This window comes from Ailuropoda melanoleuca, chromosome 4 (genome assembly GCF_002007445.2).
Source record: "Ailuropoda melanoleuca isolate Jingjing chromosome 4, ASM200744v2, whole genome shotgun sequence".
Taxonomy (NCBI): domain Eukaryota; kingdom Metazoa; phylum Chordata; class Mammalia; order Carnivora; family Ursidae; genus Ailuropoda; species Ailuropoda melanoleuca.
Window position 1 is genome coordinate 70,351,839 of NC_048221.1, and position 18,187 is coordinate 70,370,025.

The 18,187-nt window shown below is 41.2% G+C and overlaps 2 protein-coding genes across 9 annotated transcripts in view; one reads left to right on the forward strand and one right to left on the reverse strand.

Moving 5' to 3' along the window:
* LRPPRC (leucine rich pentatricopeptide repeat containing) overlaps nt 1–16,052 on the reverse strand; it is a 110,962-nt gene extending 94,910 nt beyond the window's left edge. The window contains exons 1-2 of the mRNA XM_002912436.4: nt 15,853–16,052; nt 1,137–1,336 (exon numbers count right to left, since the gene is read on the reverse strand). Coding sequence (XP_002912482.2) covers nt 1,137–1,336; nt 15,853–16,001 — 349 coding nt within the window. The 5' untranslated portion in view covers nt 16,002–16,052. The remainder of the gene's footprint in view (nt 1–1,136; nt 1,337–15,852) is intronic.
* Nucleotides 16,053–16,192: 140 nt separating this feature from the next.
* LOC109491102 overlaps nt 16,193–18,187 on the forward strand; it is an 88,246-nt gene continuing 86,251 nt past the window's right edge. For 6 of the 8 annotated variants that reach the window (XR_004624861.1, XR_004624860.1, XR_004624857.1 and 3 more), the window contains exon 1: nt 16,325–16,790. The gene's annotated coding sequence lies outside the window, so the exon portion shown is untranslated. Of the gene's footprint in view, nt 16,791–18,187 lie in introns of all 8 variants that reach the window. The other 2 variants (XM_034659069.1, XR_004624859.1) reach the window with 2 other exon arrangements.

Consider the following 18,187-nt stretch of genomic DNA (forward strand, 5'->3'; position numbering starts at 1 on the left):
TAAAATTAGTTTGTTTTCTTAAGGAAGCTAAGGTTATGAATCTCTGTAATCTGCAAGACTCTATACCATACAAAAACACCCAGAACTTAATTTATAAGCAGTGCTTACTGCAATTCGAAGGCTAATAAGCTTCCTAGTATCTTATGAAAATAGTACAAGAAGTACAATTAAAACCCATGAACGCCAAATTTAGGTATACAATCAATTACAAAACAATATAAACTTCCTTCTCCCTTTTTCCATGTATCTACATGTCTCTGAAAGCTGACTTTTAAAACAAACAAAATCAAAAATAAACCACTTACTGTCTGATTCTATTTATATAAAGTATCCAAAATAAGCAAATCTGCAAGGCCAGAAAGTACACTAGTGGTTGCCTAAGGCTGGAAGGGATGAGGGGTTTGGGGATAATGGCTAAGGGTCTGGAGATTTCTTTTTGAGGTGATAAAAATGTTCTAAATGAATAAATCAAAAAGAAAATGATACAATAACCTTTAAATGCACATAATTATACTGACACTTCTTTTGATATTCCTCGTTATTAGATCCCACAGCTTCTTAATGGGAATGAACTCCAGATGGGCTTTAGGAAGCTGGTGCATGTTCTGTAACTACATGCAAAATTATCTGCGTGCTTGCATGTGGGCTTGGGGGGTGTGGGGGTCAGAAGGCCCACAAGCTTCTCCTGGATTAGCAGAGTAAGTGACTCAAACAGATTGTAAAACTAAGTGAAAATGAAAGGAAAATAATGATTACCAGTTTTTCTGGAAATCTATCATACGTAAGCATCTTAGAGAAAGTTGACACTATACAACGGAAGATAAGAAAAACAATAATAATTTCCAAGACAATTTACCACTGAAAATGACTCTCATAAACTGGAGAAAGCAAAGACCCACTAAAAAAACCCCATTTTTTTTATTTGCTGATTTTGAAATAAACATCTAATACAAAATGTTTTACTCAAAACTTTGCCCTGATGTGTTGGAAAGTTCACAAATTAACATAAAATCGTGATAATCAACAAAAATAACGACAAAATTAAAAATATCAAATAATGTGTTCCACAGTGAGCTTGCCCCCAAACAAGTATTTATTAAGACATTCAACTTCTTGTAGAGAAAATTTTCAAATACCTGAGTGACAGGTATTGTCAAAGACTTTTTGTAGAAGTGTCTTTGGGATGCGGCCAGTTCTTCGGACAGAATTATCCAGTCTCATTAGAGCCCAGTCAAATTGACTGGCATTCCTTCTATGAGAAGAAGCAGGCTCCTCTTGAAGATAATTCTTTTTCTCAGCAGCAATGGCATACAGCCTGGCTTGGTTCAGTAGCCCTCTATAAAATGAAACACAATTGGTAATTAACTCTTCCCATATAAGTTCTCTTCTTGAGCAAAATTTATACGAAGTTTATTGGTTACCAAATACCTAAATTCTGGTGCAAAAGCAAAAATGCTCTGAGAAGTGTAAGACGGTAGGAAAGAAAGTTTTGTCTTTTGCTTTAAATAAAATCACATGTACACACAAGTTGTATGCAAAGTAAATCCCTTAAATAATTGTTTGACAGGATCTTGAAAACCTTCCACATGGAATCATTTCAAACTAAGACAATAATATGGTGTGGCTTAAGTGGTTTTTTTTTTTTCCCCTTAAACAAAACCAGGTTAATGAAAGAAAATGAAGCAGTTTATGCTACAAAGCTCTTCTCACCTCTACAAATGAGACAAGAGATCTAAAATACATATAAAATTCTGATAACTGCTTTCAAGTGTTTTCTAGGTGTAATCTCATTACGAATTTAATAGAAGACCAATGTCCCAGTTTAAATTATGCAGTTTTTTAAAGAATCAGTCAGGACAAAAGTATTTCCAACCTGTCTAAATAAATTTGAAACATTTTATAGTGACAATGTTTCAGTTCCCAATTCATATCTGCTTCCCATCTGTCAAAATGTTAATTATATACTTTTCTAGTTATTTTAACAACTGCAATCATCAAAAATAAAACTGGATATCTGGGGGCACCTGGGTGGCTCAGTCGGTTAAGCGTCTGCCTTCAGCTCAAGTCATGATCCCAGGGTCCTGAGATTAAGCCCCACATCAGGCTCCTTGCTAACCGGGAAGCCTGCTTCTCCCTCTCCCTCTGCCTGCCGCTCTCCTGCTTGTGCTCTCTCTCTCTGTCAAATAAATAAATAAAATATTTAAAAAAATAAAACTGGATTTCTGGTATTAAGCATCACTAATTTTCAGAAAGTAAAAAAAAAAAAAGAAAAGTTTGTCAATTGGGTAAGGTTAGACTAGTACATGCGTGTTTATAAAGAGCAACCTTCAAACCATTCAGTATTTTAATACAGAGCCTAACACGTAAGCCAAATGCTCTAAAACATGAAATGAAGGATATTACATACTGTAGAAATATAGGCTGTACTTGATTTACAAACATCAAACTTAAAAATCCTTGTGTGTGAGGATAACCTTGTCATAAACCTTTGAAATTAAACTTACTCTGTATTTGAATACTATTTTCTAACACAAAATTTTTTTTTTTAAAGACTTTATTTATTTTCGTGACAGCCAGCGTGAGCACACATATGAGGTGGGGGGTGGCAGGGGTGTAGAGGGAGAAGAGGTTCTCTGCAGGGAGCCCAAAGCGGAACTCGATGCCAGAACCCTGGGATCATGACCTGGGCAGAAGGCAGATGCTTAACTGACTAAGCCACCCAGGCGCCCTAACACAAAATTTCTAATGTGCAAAGATTTACAAATTTATCCCAAATATCTTAGACTTTCCAATAGCAGCCAATAAGTATAACTAAATAATACATACAAACCACATATTAACAAAACGTAATGTAAAAACACTTCCTAATCCAGGGATGCCTTCAGGACCATAATCCCATTTTCTCGCATATGCACATCTTCACCACAATTACCAAAAAAATATTTACACAGTAGTGAGTTTAAAAATTAAACTGTTGGGGTGCCTGGGTGGCTCAGTCAGTTACGCTTCTTCAGCCTTCCACTCAGATCAAGATCCCAGGGTCCTGGGATGGAGACGTTACCCTCTGCCCCCTGCCCCAATCAGGGCTCCCTGCCCTGTGGACAGTCTGCTTCTCCCTCTCCCTCTGCTCCCCCCCCCCACTGCTCTGCTCGTGCTGTCTCTCAAATAAATAAAATCTTTTCAAAAATAAATAAATTGGGATGCCTGGGTGACATAGTCGGTTAAGCAGCTGCCTTTGGCTCAGGTCATGATCCCAGTGTCTGGGATCAAGTCCCAGGTCAGGCTCTTTGCTCAGCGGGGAGCCTGCTTCTCCCTCTGCCATCAGCTTCCCCTGCTTGTGCTCTCTCTCTAAGAAATAAATTAAAATCTTAAATAAATGAATAAATAAAACTGTTGGTTCCTAACCTATGTTATTAACCTGGAAAACCAGTCACAAATTGAATAATTAAGTATGTGATGTTATATTAAAGAAAGCTAGACCGAAAGTTTCACAAGATCATGTAAAATACAGAGGCAGTAACTTGATACTAGACTAGAAACTCTACTACTGTGATCTGGGACAAATCACAAGCACTCTGGCCTTCAAGGATTCTTCTACCTATGTAAATGAATTGGAAAACAATGGGAAAAAATTAGGATACTAATTAATAATTAAGACAATGGTCAGCACATCATAGATGGCTAACTGATTAGTTTGTTAAATAAGCCGAATTAATTAAATGTTAACTACCTATAAACCACAGAAATATGTACCACTCCTACATATTTATCCTTTACTTTCAAAGGTTTTCTCTGCCCATACACCTGTCTACTGGATCAGCTGTTACTAAACTATGCAAACACAATAACATTATTTTAAATCATCCAGTACATATGAAGTTCAGGTAAGTGTGCAATAAGTAATACTGTTCAACAACAAAAACTGATTAATACAGAAATTTCAAAACTGTAGGGGCTCCTGGCTGGCTCACTCAGTGGTCCATAGAACTCTTGATCTCGGGGTTGTGAGTTCAAGCCCCATGTTGGGTGTAGAGATTACTTAAAAATAAAAAATGTTTAAAAAAGAAAATGAAATTTCAAAATTGTAGTGAAGTGTATTTGCCAAGATTTTTTTTACACAACCCAAATCTTGAAAGCTGTGAAAAAGCACAAAAATAAAACCTTTGCTAAAATGCAGTTTTAAAATGTAAATCTAACAAATACAAAACTCAGAAGAGAGGTATTAAAACCAGAACATTATTCTGAACATTTTAAAGCTAACTTTTCTCACTAATAAATCTTTAATGAGGCCAAGTCTCCTTCACACAACTATACTCAACTTTAATTAGATAAGATGAACTATGAATCCACCATAGAATAAACCACGGTGAGGGAAGGGTTACATATTTAACCAATGGATTCCTCACTCTTCAGAAATCAGTCTCCAGTGCTTCCCTACATGGCAGTGCTTTCTACATTTATTATTTGGCCCAAAATTTATTTTTAAATTCCACACAAACATACCCAGTAGGAAATAAGAACTTCATACCTGGAACAGTAAGTACGTTGTGAATGAAAGATAAGAAGTCCAGGGCTGAAGGGGAGTCCATGTAGCCTAGGCACCTACCCATCACACCTGCACGAGCCAGAAGGCATTGCCTCCAAATTCTGATGACCAAAACTGATGTAACCACATAAGGGAAAACTATCATCATTTCATCAGTGTATCAAAAATGGCTCCTTTGCATTTCTGAGTTAGACATCTTAGGTTCCCTCCTGAGACTTGCACTCACCACTGATACTCCGATTACCCTTTAACTTTCTCCAGTAAAATCTGGCATTGTTTTTCTCAGTGTTGGTGGTGGTTGTTGTTGCTGCTGTTGTTGTTTTTAATGGTGGTGGTTATTATTTTGACTCGTCAGTACAAAAAAAATAGTGATTTTATATTTGAATGTCCATATTTCAAAAAGGCACACGGTCCAGATTATTATAAGCAGGCTTCCATGGGACTCCCCTCTTAAGCCTGTACTTTTTTCTAGTATTTTACTTTTTCAAGTCATTTTTAAGGTTTACAGAAAAACTGTGCAGTGATTACAGAGTTCCTGTATATCCTCGTCCCCCTTTACCCAGTTACCCCTATGTATATCTTGCATTACTGTGGTACATGTGTCACAAATGATGAACCGATCATGATACATTACAGCCGGTAGTTCACAATAGGGTTCACTCTGTGTATGTACATACCTATGGGTTTTGACAAATGTTTTGACAAGCATTACAGTAGTCACAGAATAGTTTCACTGCCCTAAAAATGCCCTGTGCTCCACCCATTCATCCCTCTAACCCCTGGCAACCACGTTACTCCTTCTCTATAGTTTTGTCTTTTCCAAAATGTCTTACAGTTGGACTCACACAGTATGAAGACTTTCCAGACTGGCTTCTTCCACCTGGCAAAATACATTTAAGGTTCCTCCATGTCCTTTTGTGACTTGATAATGCATTTCTTTTTAGTGCTGAATAACACTCCATTTTACTGGTTTACCATCATTTGTTTATCCATTCACCTACTGAAGGAAAGACAGACATCCTGGCTGCTTCCAATATGGGCAAATACGAATAAAGCGTCTAAAGAAATCTGCATGCAGACTTTTGCGTGGACGTAAATTTTCGATTCATTTAGGTAAACATCTAGGAGTGGACTGCTGTATCATATGGTAAGCTTATGTTTATTTAGCTTTGTAAGAGTCCACCAAACTGTCTTCCAAAATGGCTGTACCACTCTACGCTCCCACCAGCAATGACTACGAGAGCTCCCTAATGCCCCACGCCCTCACCAGCATTCGGTGCCGCAGGTATTTTGGATGTCAGCCATTCCGACAGGTACGTAGTGGTATCTAATTGTTGTTTTAATTTGCAATTCCCTAATGATATATGATGTTAAACACCTTTTCATATGCTTATTTGCCTCATTTATGTCTTTCTTGGTGAACTGTCCAGATCTTCTGTTCATTTTTCAACTGGACCATTACATCTTCCTTATTCTTTTTTTTTTTTTTTAAGTTTTCTTATTGTTGAGTTGTAAGAGTTCTTTGTATGTTTTGGGTATTCTTGGTGTTTATTTTTTCAAATAAACTTTTTTATTGAAGTATTACTCATTCTTTTTTAACTTCAAATGTACACCAAACTAATCACATGTTCTCAATCTCTCCCTTCCATGTTATCTTCGTTGCTGTTATGAGACATTCTAGGATCTAACACTTTGGAGCTCCCAGAATTTAAAAAAAAAGAGGATACAGATATGTGATAGAATAGGTATAACCAGTAATTGATGTTTATTATGGATTTAATGATGCACGCCCATAACAAAAATTTATTACCATAATCCTCATTTTATTGATAAGCAAACTGAAGCAACTTGCCCAAAGTCACAGTAAAAGCTAGTTAATGACAGGATGACAGGTCCCGGATCTGTACTTGGGTAATCTCCTCCTGAAATGAGCTCAATATGGCAGAAGGGCATCAAGGAAACTAACCTGGCTGCAATAGGGGGTTCACAATAGAAGTGATAAAAATTAAACCTGGACTGGGAAGGTGAGACTAGAGAATGGAAAGCCTCCAATGGGTGGTAAGTAAGCCATCTGGATTTTATGACATGTCCATAAAATACAAGACTAATATCCATAAAGCTCCTCTCCCAGCTCATTTTGCTGTACTATTCTGTAGGCAATGGGGATCTCAAACTTATCTCATGTTCGCACCCATCTCTCATTTTAACTATTCCACTTGAGTTTTCTTTAGCCTGTTGATATGTCTGATTACATGGATTGATTTTCAAATGCTGAGTCAGCTTTGCATGCCTGGAATAAACCCCACTTGGTCACGGTATGTAATTATTTCTAAAACGTTATATACGCATACTGATTCCACTTAAGTTTTAACATGTTAAAAATTCAAAAAGATAATGTCTCCTTTTATTTATTTAAAGTATGAGCCATGCCCAATGTGGGACTTTAACTCACAACCCTGAGATCAAGAACTGTATGCTCTACTGACTGAGCCAGGCAGGTGCCCCAATAATGCCATTTATTTATTTATTTATTTACTTACTTACTTAAAGATTTATTTGAGAGAGAGAGAGACACAGAGAGAGAAATACAAGTGCATGTGGGGGGGTGGAGTCGGAGGGAGAGGGAAAGAATCTCAAGCAGACTCCCTACAGAGCATGTCTTGGGGCTGGATCTCAAGATCCTGGGACCATGACCTGAGCCAAAATCAAGAGTTAGACACTTGGGGCTGAGTGGCTCAGTTGTTGAGCATCTGCCTTTGGCTCAGGGCGTGATCCCAGGGTCCTGGGATCAAGCCCCACGTCGGGCTCCCTGCTCTGCTGGGAGCCTGCTTCTTTCTTTCTCTTCCACTCCCTCTGCTTGTGTTCCCTCTCTCGCTGGCTGTCAAATAAATAAACAGAATTAAAAAAAAAAAAAAAGTCAGACACTTAACCAACTGAGCCACCCAGGGTTAGGGTTAGGTCTTAGTTAAAGCTGGACTGGGAGGGTGAGACTAGAGAATGGGAAAGCCTCCACTAATTTTTTTTAGCTGAGGATGAAAAGAAACAGCCATAGACAACAGAGAAGGAGTATTCCAAGCAAGCCAGAGCAGTCAGCAGGCCAAGCAAGTGAGCAACACAGACGGGATGAGGTTGGAGAGGAAGACTGGGCTAGTGAGTGGGCTAGATCATGAAGGATTGTGACATTAAAGAGTCTAGATTTTCTTTTCGATACAGATTTAATCCAGGTACAGAACTGTATCAGAACTCTATTGAAGGGCGCCTGGGTGGCTCAGTCATTAAGTGTCTGCCTTCAGCTCGGGTCATGATCTCAGGGTCCTGGGATCGAGCCCCACATCGGGCTCCCTGCTCAGTGGGAAGCCTGCTTCTCCCTCCTGCAATCCCCTTGCTTGTGTTCCCTCTCTCGCTACGTCTCTCTGTCAAATAAATAAATAAAATCTTCAAAAAAGAAAAAAAAAAGAACTCATATTGACGGTTTATAAGCAGAGGTTGTGGCATGATCTATCTCTGTTTTGGAAAGATTAGTCTAGCTGGGGCGTGAAGAATAAATCAGAGGGCAGCAAGAATTAAGACAGAGATACCATTTAGAAAACTACTGCAGCAGTCCGAGTAAAAGGCTGACGGAAGCTTATATCAGAGTGGGTGGTGGAAGCTTATATCAGAGTGGGTGGTGGAGATGGGAAAGAAACTCCTAATCACCAAGGCCCCCAGCCGATTTAACTGCAAATTCCAAGCAAGAAGTCTCACCCACACAATTTGTTAATTGTCACTTCTTTATATATAGTGAAGAGGGGCGCCTGGGTGGCTCAGTCGTTAAGCATCTGCCTTCGGCTCAGGGCGTGATTCTGGAGTTCTGGAATCGAGCCCCACGTCAAGCTCCTCTGCTGGGAGCCTGCTTCTTCCTCTCCCACTCCCCCTGCTTGTGTTCCCTCTCTCACTGGCTGTCTCTATCACTGTCAAATAAATTTAAAAAAAAAATCTTTATATATAGTGAAGAAAATTTCATGTAAAAGTGACCTAGAGAGGCTTACTTAATCCTCTGTATACGTCCTACCCTATTATGTATCATTTTCATGAACACTTGACAAGCGCAATCTTAGAGGCTAAAACAGAAGGCTCCATGGCATGGTAGAAACACAGAGCTCTGAGCTTTAAGAGCATTAGCCTGAGTCCTACAGACCAGCCTGACTTCAGGCTGTGCCATTTATAAGACGTGTGACCTGGCCGAGTTACTGCAACTCTAAGCCTGTAAAATCTGGGCGTTAACAGTATTTACCTCACAAAGATTAACTGAGATACTGCAGTGTTTCCAAAAATATCACCCTTCTGCTAGGCAAGATGGTTTTAGGTAGTATTTAAACAAAAATTTTTCATCTCAGTAGTTTTATCTTTTTAATTAATATTTAAAAATAACTATTGCATCAAGCTCTTTATTTTACTAATATTTTTGTTTAAGATAAAACTGTTATTAACAACACCAGTTTAAACCTAAAACCAATGTCAAAAAATGTTAAATATAAATGTTTCAGTAGTACTCAGACTGGACAAAAATATCTGAAGGTAGTACACAAATGCCCAAAGTTTGAGCAACACTGAGAAAGTGTACATAGAGGACCTGGCAAAGTAAGCATAATAAATATCAACTGCACATTTCCTGGAGCATCTTCTTCTTTTAAAAATGTATTCGCAGGAAGCACAAGACTTATTTTTGAAGAGCTACTCAAATCTAAGCTCTGCTTATATAACAACTACGTGACTCTGGTAAAAGTATTTGGTCTTTCTAATAAGCCTTAGCTCCTTCATCTGAAGAAAAATACCTACCTTGTAAAGATCACATAAGAGAAAAATATGTAAGATTCCTAACAAACAGTGTTCAGTAAATAGCTCTTATTACAGAAGGCACTCAATAAATGTCTGCTGAGTGATCCTTCAAAAAATCTTTTGTAAAGCTGTCTCAATGAACTTTCTCACTCAACTATTTCACAAGCCCTCAATTCTCCGAAAAGTCTTGTCCGGTTAAGCTGTCCCCTAAACACAATTTTATGCTTTATGGTAAGCCACAAAATTTTACACTAAAAAAGCCACTTGCAACTCTTCTACACTTCAAAGTCTCCTGGCTTGAAACACCAACTCTTTTCCACCTATCCAGACCTCCCCTCCACCTCAGGCTCCTCCAGTCCAAAGGTATGTCTCCTTTGTCTCATCTACAACAGGAAGTGATGAACAGTTACCCAGGTTGAGACCTATGATGCGATACTGAACAGGATACTCTTTAGAATCTATAAAGCGAGAGTGGGATGAACAAGATTTACTCTAAAGATCCCTTCCAGAGTTTACATTCTCAGATCTTGGGTGCTTACTTGTGATAGTCTTTAATTCCTAAATTTATAATGTATCAAATCACCTTTTAAAAAATGTCTTTATGTCCATAAGTAATCCCTTCAACACCTAAAGCACAATATATTCAAAACACTTCAAAACCGGGCATCAGTAGCTATAGTCAAATCCCTAACTGGAGATCCCAGATAAATTACTTTACTCTTCTAAGCTTGTTTCCTAATTTGTAATATCAACCCACAGAAGATGAAATACGTGTGTGATGTATTCATACAAGCAACCTGAAAATGGTAAAGATCTAATCTGAAGGTACTACTATTTATCCCCATCTCCAAACCTATTCTGCCAACATCCTGACCAATCTCCTGTTCACTCCCTCTCAAGAAGAAAAGGAAGTGGAGTTTCTTGGGTTGTTTTTTGTTTTTTTGGGTTTTTTTTTTTTTCCAGTTCTACACCACCTGAGGTCCTATTAGCCCTTATCTGTGGTATCAATGTTGTTCTTACTGGGCTTTTCATTCCCAGCCTCTATCTCTCCTACATTCTGTGTAAATTTTGTCAAGACTTGTACCTCTTAAAACCCTCCAATGCTTCCAACCATTCAATGACCAACTTCGTATCAACCTTAATAGCTAGAAGGAATCAACCGGCCTTTGCAGTATCAACTTCCACTACACCCAACCCCGTGTAGCCACACAGGAGGAAAGTATGGTCTCCAAGTCCATGCTCTTCTCCTCCCCTGGAACACTCTGACTACTCATTACCATATGTCCTCTTAAACTCAAGCGAGCCCCTACCACAAACAAACGTGACTGCTCTTTTCTCTGAGAAACCACAGTATTACATTTCTCTTTTATGGACCGCATATAGGAGTTGTACATCTGCCTTTTATAACCCTCTGTAATTGATGAATTTATACACAAAGAAACTAGAGGCTGAATCGTACCTCCAAAGGACCCAGACAGACTCAATATTTGCTGAGATCTTTCTCTTATTAAGAAATAAACAAGGGAAAGTTTTCTTTCCTTCCAACCTTAGAAGTCACATCATTCTGTCATAGGGCAATATATGCTCTTCACCCATAAGCCAATCACCAACCTAGATCCACTTCCAAACAGATTTAATTCAAAGCTTATCTTTCTTCTGAAGCACAGAAGTCTAAAAACTCTCACAAGAAAATATAAGCACCTTCTGATCCAAAGTGTGAGGAAAAAAGGAGTCCGGGGGAAAGCAACAGTGTTTGCCCTTCAAACTCCCCACAGAGGATAAAGAAAGAGCTGGTTTTTAAGAAAAATTTGTTTAAAAAAAAAAGAAAAAAGTACTGAAATGGGAAATGAGGAGCAAGACTAAAGAATACAGAAGTATATACTTTCTGGTGCTTCAATTTTGAAAATAAATTAATAAATTCTAAAATTTCACTCAATAATTCTCATCTGTCTTTCACAGGACATTCCTGGAAATCAAGATTGGGGTGAATTTGTGGAGGTTCACTGCACTGTAGGCTGGATTAAATATCCCTTCAAATGTCTTTGCATCTCACAATATTCCTTCCTCGATGTCTAAGATTTTCGCTGATTTACTCAAAAAATATTTGACACCTACTACGTGCCACAAAGTCAGATACCAGGGGAAGCAAAAAGAAAAAGACAAAAATCACTGCCTTCAAGGAACGTACAGCCAGGTTTGGAGTGCTATTTGGTACACATGTAATCATGCTAATGGATGCTTAGTGATTCAGGATCTGAGAGAGAGCACAGAAGAGGAGTGGTCAAATGGGAGAGGCAATCAAGATTTAACAGAGAAGGGGCGCCTGGGTGGCACAGCGGTTAAGCGTCTGCCTTCGGCTCAGGGCGTGATCCCGGCGTTATGGGATCGAGCCCCACATCAGGCTCCTCTGCTATGAGCCTGCTTCTTCCTCTCCCACTCCCCCTGCTTGTGTTCCCTCTCTCGCTGGCTGTCTCTATCTCTGTCAAATAAATAAATAAAATCTTTAAAAAAAAAAAAGATTTAACAGAGAAAAGGAACACCTGAGTAGGAGGAAGGGGCGACACATCCCAAGAGTAAACACCACATTCAAAGGCAAAGAGATGTGCAACATGGCCCCTCAGAGCCTTGGGGTACCTTTACCATCTGGGGCTTGTTAGAAATGCGGAATCTGTTTCCCAGTCTAGACCTACAAAATCAGAATCTACATTTTTTTTTAAGATTTTATTTATTTATTTGACAGAGACAGCCAGCGAGAGAGGGAACACAAGCAGGAGGAGTGGGAGAGGAAGAAGCAGGCTCCCAGTGGAGGAGCCCGATGCGGGGCTCGACCCCAGAATGCCGGGATCACACCCTGAGCTGAAGGCAGACGCTTAACAACTGCGTCACCCAGGCACCCCCAGAATCTACATTTTTAACATCCCCAAGGAATTCTCATGCTCATTAAAAAGCCCTGCCGTAAAGGCCTCAGAAGTAGTAGTTTGGTACAGCTAGAATACAGGATGCCATGGAAAGGAACTCATAAGAAGTGAGGCTACACAGGCATCTCCAGATCATGAAGCACCCTATCCTGGAACAAATGGAAGCCATCACAGTATCTAATTCTAAGTAGGAAAATGACATGAAGGTATGACAGTTTCAAAGAGAGTAGGGAATAACATGAGGGTTGAAGAAGAGGGATTCATTCTAGATGGAGTAAATCTAGCAGAACCGAATATTTGTATAATCAATACATAGGGGGTGATTTGGGTCAGGGAGGTGGCAATGAAATACGAATGAGAACTCTCTAGGAAGCAGACAGAAATGGCAGCATTCACTAAAACAGGGAACACACAAGGAACAGATATGAGAGGAAAGATGAGTCCCACTTGAGGTGTGATGGGTTTGAAGCACCTGTAGTTCAACCAGTGGAGGTGTCTAGTAAATGGTCTCTATCCGGGAAGAGAAATAAAGCCATTATCAGATAGGCAGGAAGAGGCTGATGCCTTGAATATGAATGAACTCGCCCACAGTGGATGAAACATAAGGACTAAAGACAAACTCCCCCCAACACATCAACATTTAATAAATGAACAGAAGAAAAAGGAAGTAACAAAGCACATGAGAAAAATCCTAAAGAGAAGAGCATCGTGAAAGACTGGTGTCATCAATGCCAAGCAAAGGTCTCAGGAAGGGAGAAATGGGAGACAGAATAACATGCCAGAGCTCACGGCCTTAAAAGTGGATTTGGTAATTAAGAGGTCCCCTGGGAAAAGTAAATGAAATAAACTTTCATCTACACATACATGATTATAGATAGACAAATACATACAAATATCCACACACAAAGGACACATACATCTCAATGGCTCTCTGTAGGTGATAGAATTAAGGATAACTTTTTTGTTTTATTTATTTATCTATTTAAGATTTTATTTTTAAAGACTCTCTGCACCCAACGTGGGGCTCAAACTCACAACCCCAAGATCAAGAGCCTCACACTCCACTGACTGAGCCAGCAAGGCACCTAAGGGTGATTTTTAATTTATTACAATGCCCTGCGTATTTGCAATTGCTCCTCAAGGAACAGGAGATTTATAATTAAAAAATATAAAATAGGGGCACCTGGGTGGCTCGGTCGGTTAAGTGACTGACTCTTGATCTCTGTTCAGGTCTTGATCTCACAGTTGCGAGTTCAAGTCCTGTGCTAGGCACCACACCTGGTGTGAAACGTACTTAAATAAATAAATACAGTAAAATAAAAATATATAATAGGGGCGCCTGGGTGGCACAGCGGTTAAGCGTCTGCCTTCGGCTCAGGGCGTGATCCCGGCGTTCCGGGATCGAGCCCCACATCAGGCTCCTCTGCTATGAGCCTGCTTCTTCCTCTCCCACTCCCCCTGCTTGTGTTCCCTCTCTCGCTGGCTGTCTCTATCTCTGTCGAATAAATAAATAAAATCTTTAAAAATATATATATATATAATAAAAATTAATAAATAAAACAACAATGGCTTTTGCCAGTAGTGTGACTGCAGTGGGTGGAAGCGTGAATATGAAGTGAGGAAATAAAGGACAAAGGAATAGGGTCGGGGAAGGGAAACTGGTAAGCATCTATAGACAAGTCCAGAGTTCTAGGAAAGGGTCTCTTTTTCAGGTGGGAAAGATCTGGGCATGCTTGCAGGCTGTGGGACAGGAGACTGTATAAAAGGACTGTTAAGAGTGGAAGAGAAAGAGGGAATACTCCTCTCGTTGCTTGTTATGAGCTGAGCACACAGTGGTGAGCAAGACAAAGTTCTGCTCTTATGCAATTCACTTTTTCTACTAAGAAAACAAACAAAAAGATTAATATTGGACAAGTCAGACATAGCATGATAAAACTAAAATAGGGTAGTGTTTACATTGAGAGCCAAGGTAAGGCTTCTCCGAAGAAAGAGCGTTTAAGTGGAATCCTGAATGACAAGAAATCCGCCTCGCAAAGAGGGAAAGACCCTGTTAACTCTACAAATCATGAAATTGAGGATCAAAGAGCTTAGGTAAGATTATGTACCAAATAAATGGAATCCAGGTCTGATGAACACCCCGACCAATATCCTTTCTATTAGAATCTGTTCTACTGTTTTCCTCAAATTCAACAGTGAAGATGAAAGATACCATCGACCCTCCTCTGGCCAAGAGGGATAGTTAAGGACGGGAAAAAAAAAGAGTAACTGGCACAACTTTCTCCAAATAAAAGTCTTTGAAAGCTGAGAAAGCAGAGGCATGGCTCCTGAAGGTTAACTGTTCAGGCCTAATAACAAAATCCAGGCAGGCCGTAAGCTACAAGTAGGCTACATTCCAAAGATCTATAACTGAGTTGTTAAGAAGTCATAAAATGTTTCCTCCATATAATTTTATGCAGAGAGTAGGTTTCCAGGCTGCTCCACAAAGATCCATGTAATCATGGTTATTACTATTATTATAACTAATAAAGCACTTACTAAGTACCAGGCCTTATGCTAAGTGCTTTTTATAGATAATCTCATGCAGTACTACCAACGCTATTACCACTCCATCTAACTAGGGAAACTGAGGCCTAGAAATGTTAAGTAACTTGTCCAAAGGCAAATCCTTAGCTCTTAGTCCTAAACTGTCTCCCAAAGTACCTTTATTTATAAACAGTATTTCAAAATCAGTTTTTCTCCAATTCTAAAACCTCAGTGCCCATCTCCCCTTCTCAGATGGTCAGAATACTACCCCAATACTTTTTCATCAAACTTCCTTATCCCCTCTCCAAGTCTATGCCAGACCTATTTCCTGGTAAACCTCAATCCATGAAAGCATTTATTCACACATTTGACACCACTGATCCCTTGGCATTCTTATATCCCCACGAAGCGCCTTGTAGGTTTTCACTTACTCACTCACTGATACTTACAGAGCCCTACTGTGACAATTTCCAACTCATAGAGCACACTTGTAATTATCGAGGAAAACTCCACTCCAGAAAATACAGGCAAAAGCCCAAGCTGATCATAACTAAACGTCCCTCTCTAACCTAACCCTAGCTCACCCCAAATTCCCAACGTATCCCTCCCACCCCCAAAACATAAACCTCTCAAAATCTAAGTTCTAGTTGGTTACTGATCACCGATAATGCTTGCACGTGGGACAGCACTCAAGCCGGTCAATCCTATGGAGAAGAGTAACACCTGATCCCAGCAGCAGCCTGCAAGCTCCCCCGCCCCAAGCTTAACAAATCGCCGGTAGCCCGAGGACAGGAAAACCCAGTCCCAGGCGAGAGCAGAATCCACGCCGGAAGCAAACCTAGCACACAGCCATGACCTTCTGAAGTCGACTGACCCTACCACCCAAAAACTTCTGCTAGGGAGCGGGGTCCGAGACCCCGAGACGTTTGGCCCCACGGCGGCGAAAAGGGCACGGAGGGAGACGGGGGGGCCCGGCCCCCGCCAGCATCACGACACCGGGGGACGCCCGCGCTGCAGACCGGCAAAGGATAGAGCGTGGGCACTCACCCGGCGACAGGCCCGGCGCGGGCGGCGGGCAGACAAGGGGCAGCGTGCGGCCGGCTCAGGCCGCCTGCGAAGAGGCGCAGGGAGAGCGGGAGGCGCGGGGCCGCCCCGGCTCGAAGGAGCCAACGGGCTGGTCTCAGTAAGGCCGCCATGGCTCGACCGTCCCTACGGCAGGATGCACGCTGGGCGAGAAGGACAGGGGGAGCACGTGACCGCGGGGTCGCCCGGCGCGGGAGAGACCAAAGGCCGGGCGCGCTAGACGTAGGGGGAGCCACGCGTTGTTTTAGCTTGGAAGATAGACAAACCGATTTCTCTGAGGACATATGAGCCCCGTGCGATGTGTTAATGATAATGTGACGTAACTGATTATTTGGGGTAGCTTCTCTTTTCGTTTTCTATCCTTCCTCTCAGCATGCTCAGTGCCTCCCCCCCCGCACTTTTCAGTTGGTAGAGTCAGAAGAGGTCGACTCCTCCCAGGTTAGCGCAAGGGCTTGCGGGGGGCCAACTAGCAAGGACACCCGGGAAGTCTCGAGAAGAGCCGACTATGAGGGTCCCAGCGTGTGCGACAGGTCGCGGGCGTGCGCGGATGTTGTCGCAGGCATTTAGCGGGATCCGCTCAGCGCCAAAGTTGCCGCGCCGTTGGGGACGTCCTGATAGGAGAGCTCTGAGAAGTGTGGGACTGAAAACGTTGAGGACCTTTGCACTGTGCCAGGGACCTCCAAGGTTAAATAGGATGTGATTTGTGTTCCTGGGGCTTGAGGACAGTGTAGAAGAATACGTAGGCTTACGTAGGTCCAAGCCTAAGTCCTTAAGCAGTGCCTCGCTTTATGACATAGGTGGATGCTAACCAAGGTCGTATAGTTTTAAAGCTGGAACTGAATTCATTATCTTCCCCAGCTCCCACCCCGCTTCTTCGTTCAGTAAATGCACCAGCATCGGAGGTAAGATAACGTTAGAAATGAGTCCGGAGCCAAATCTGGGGAAAAACCGGTGGCCCTTGCGTTCACAAGGTTTATATAGTCTGGAAGGGTTCCCTGTGTCCACGTGGGAAGCCGGAAACCGGCTTCCACTCCCTCTTCACCTCGCTGTATCCTACCCATTGCCAGGTAAACACTCAGAAGTATTCTGTGGAAGCCCTCCATGGTAATTCCCAGTGTGGCTGTTTATCCACTCAATATCCAGCTCCTTGACAGCAGGGACTGACCTTTTCCTGTAGCTGAACACCTGCCCAGTGCCAGGCACACAGTAGGTTGCATTAAACATTTACTGAGTAAATGAGAATTTTGAGATTATCTAGTTTCTCTTTCCTTTGAGAGATGAGGAAAAGGAGATCCAGAAAAAGTTAAATGATTTATGCTGGGTTATAGAACTAGGCATTAGTAGTATAATTTATTAATTCACTCACTCAACACTGATTTATTGAACACCTATTCAGTGTCAGGCACTGTTTGAGATGGGAGTCCAGCAGAGAACAAAGCAGGCGGAGTCTGGACTCTGATCAAGGGCTCCAAAGTTTAGTTTGGGAAGACAGATTAAAAACTGTCACGTAAAATAAATCAGGATAAAGAGATTGAAGGTGGCATGTTCAGCCCCTTCAAAGAACAGCAAGGAGGACCATGTGGTTTAGAGGAAAGAGTAAATCAGGGAGGGGAAGGAGGGCCAGGGAGGTCTGAGGTAACTGGGGGCCAGATTATGCAGATTATTGTAGGCTGCTCTAAGGACTTTGATTTTTATTTAGAAAGAGATGGGAAACCATTGGAAAGCTTGGTGTTTTGCTGTGGTATGAATCTATTTACGTTTTGAAGAATCAGTGGCTGCTGTTTGGAGAGGTGATTTTAAGGGAATAAAGGTAAATAAAAGAAGGGAGACCAGTCAGGATGCTCTTGCAATAATCTAGGCTAGCTGTGGTAGTGGCTTGAATTAGTGGGGTACAGGTAGGATAATGGGAAAGGGTCAGTTTCTCACTTTATTTAAATAGTAGGACAAAGAGGGAATTGCTGATAGATTGGTTGTGGCATATGACGCAAGGATATTTCCAAATATCCTGGGGCCTGAGCAATTAGAAAGATAGAGGTGGCACTGATTAAAATGGAAACTATTGAGGGAAGAGCAGATTTAAAAGGTGAATCAAAAGTGATCTTACGGAATATGAAGCTTGAGGTGCCTGTTAGACATCCAAATATCAGGTTTCAGTAGGGGGTTTTGCTCTAAGATGTGTAAGTCTGGAGTTCAGAGCAAGAGATACATGTGGGCGTCTGCAACCTATACCTAATATTTGAAGCCATGGAAATGGATGAAAGCACCAAGGAAGAAAATATAGAAGAGAGATGAGGTTTAA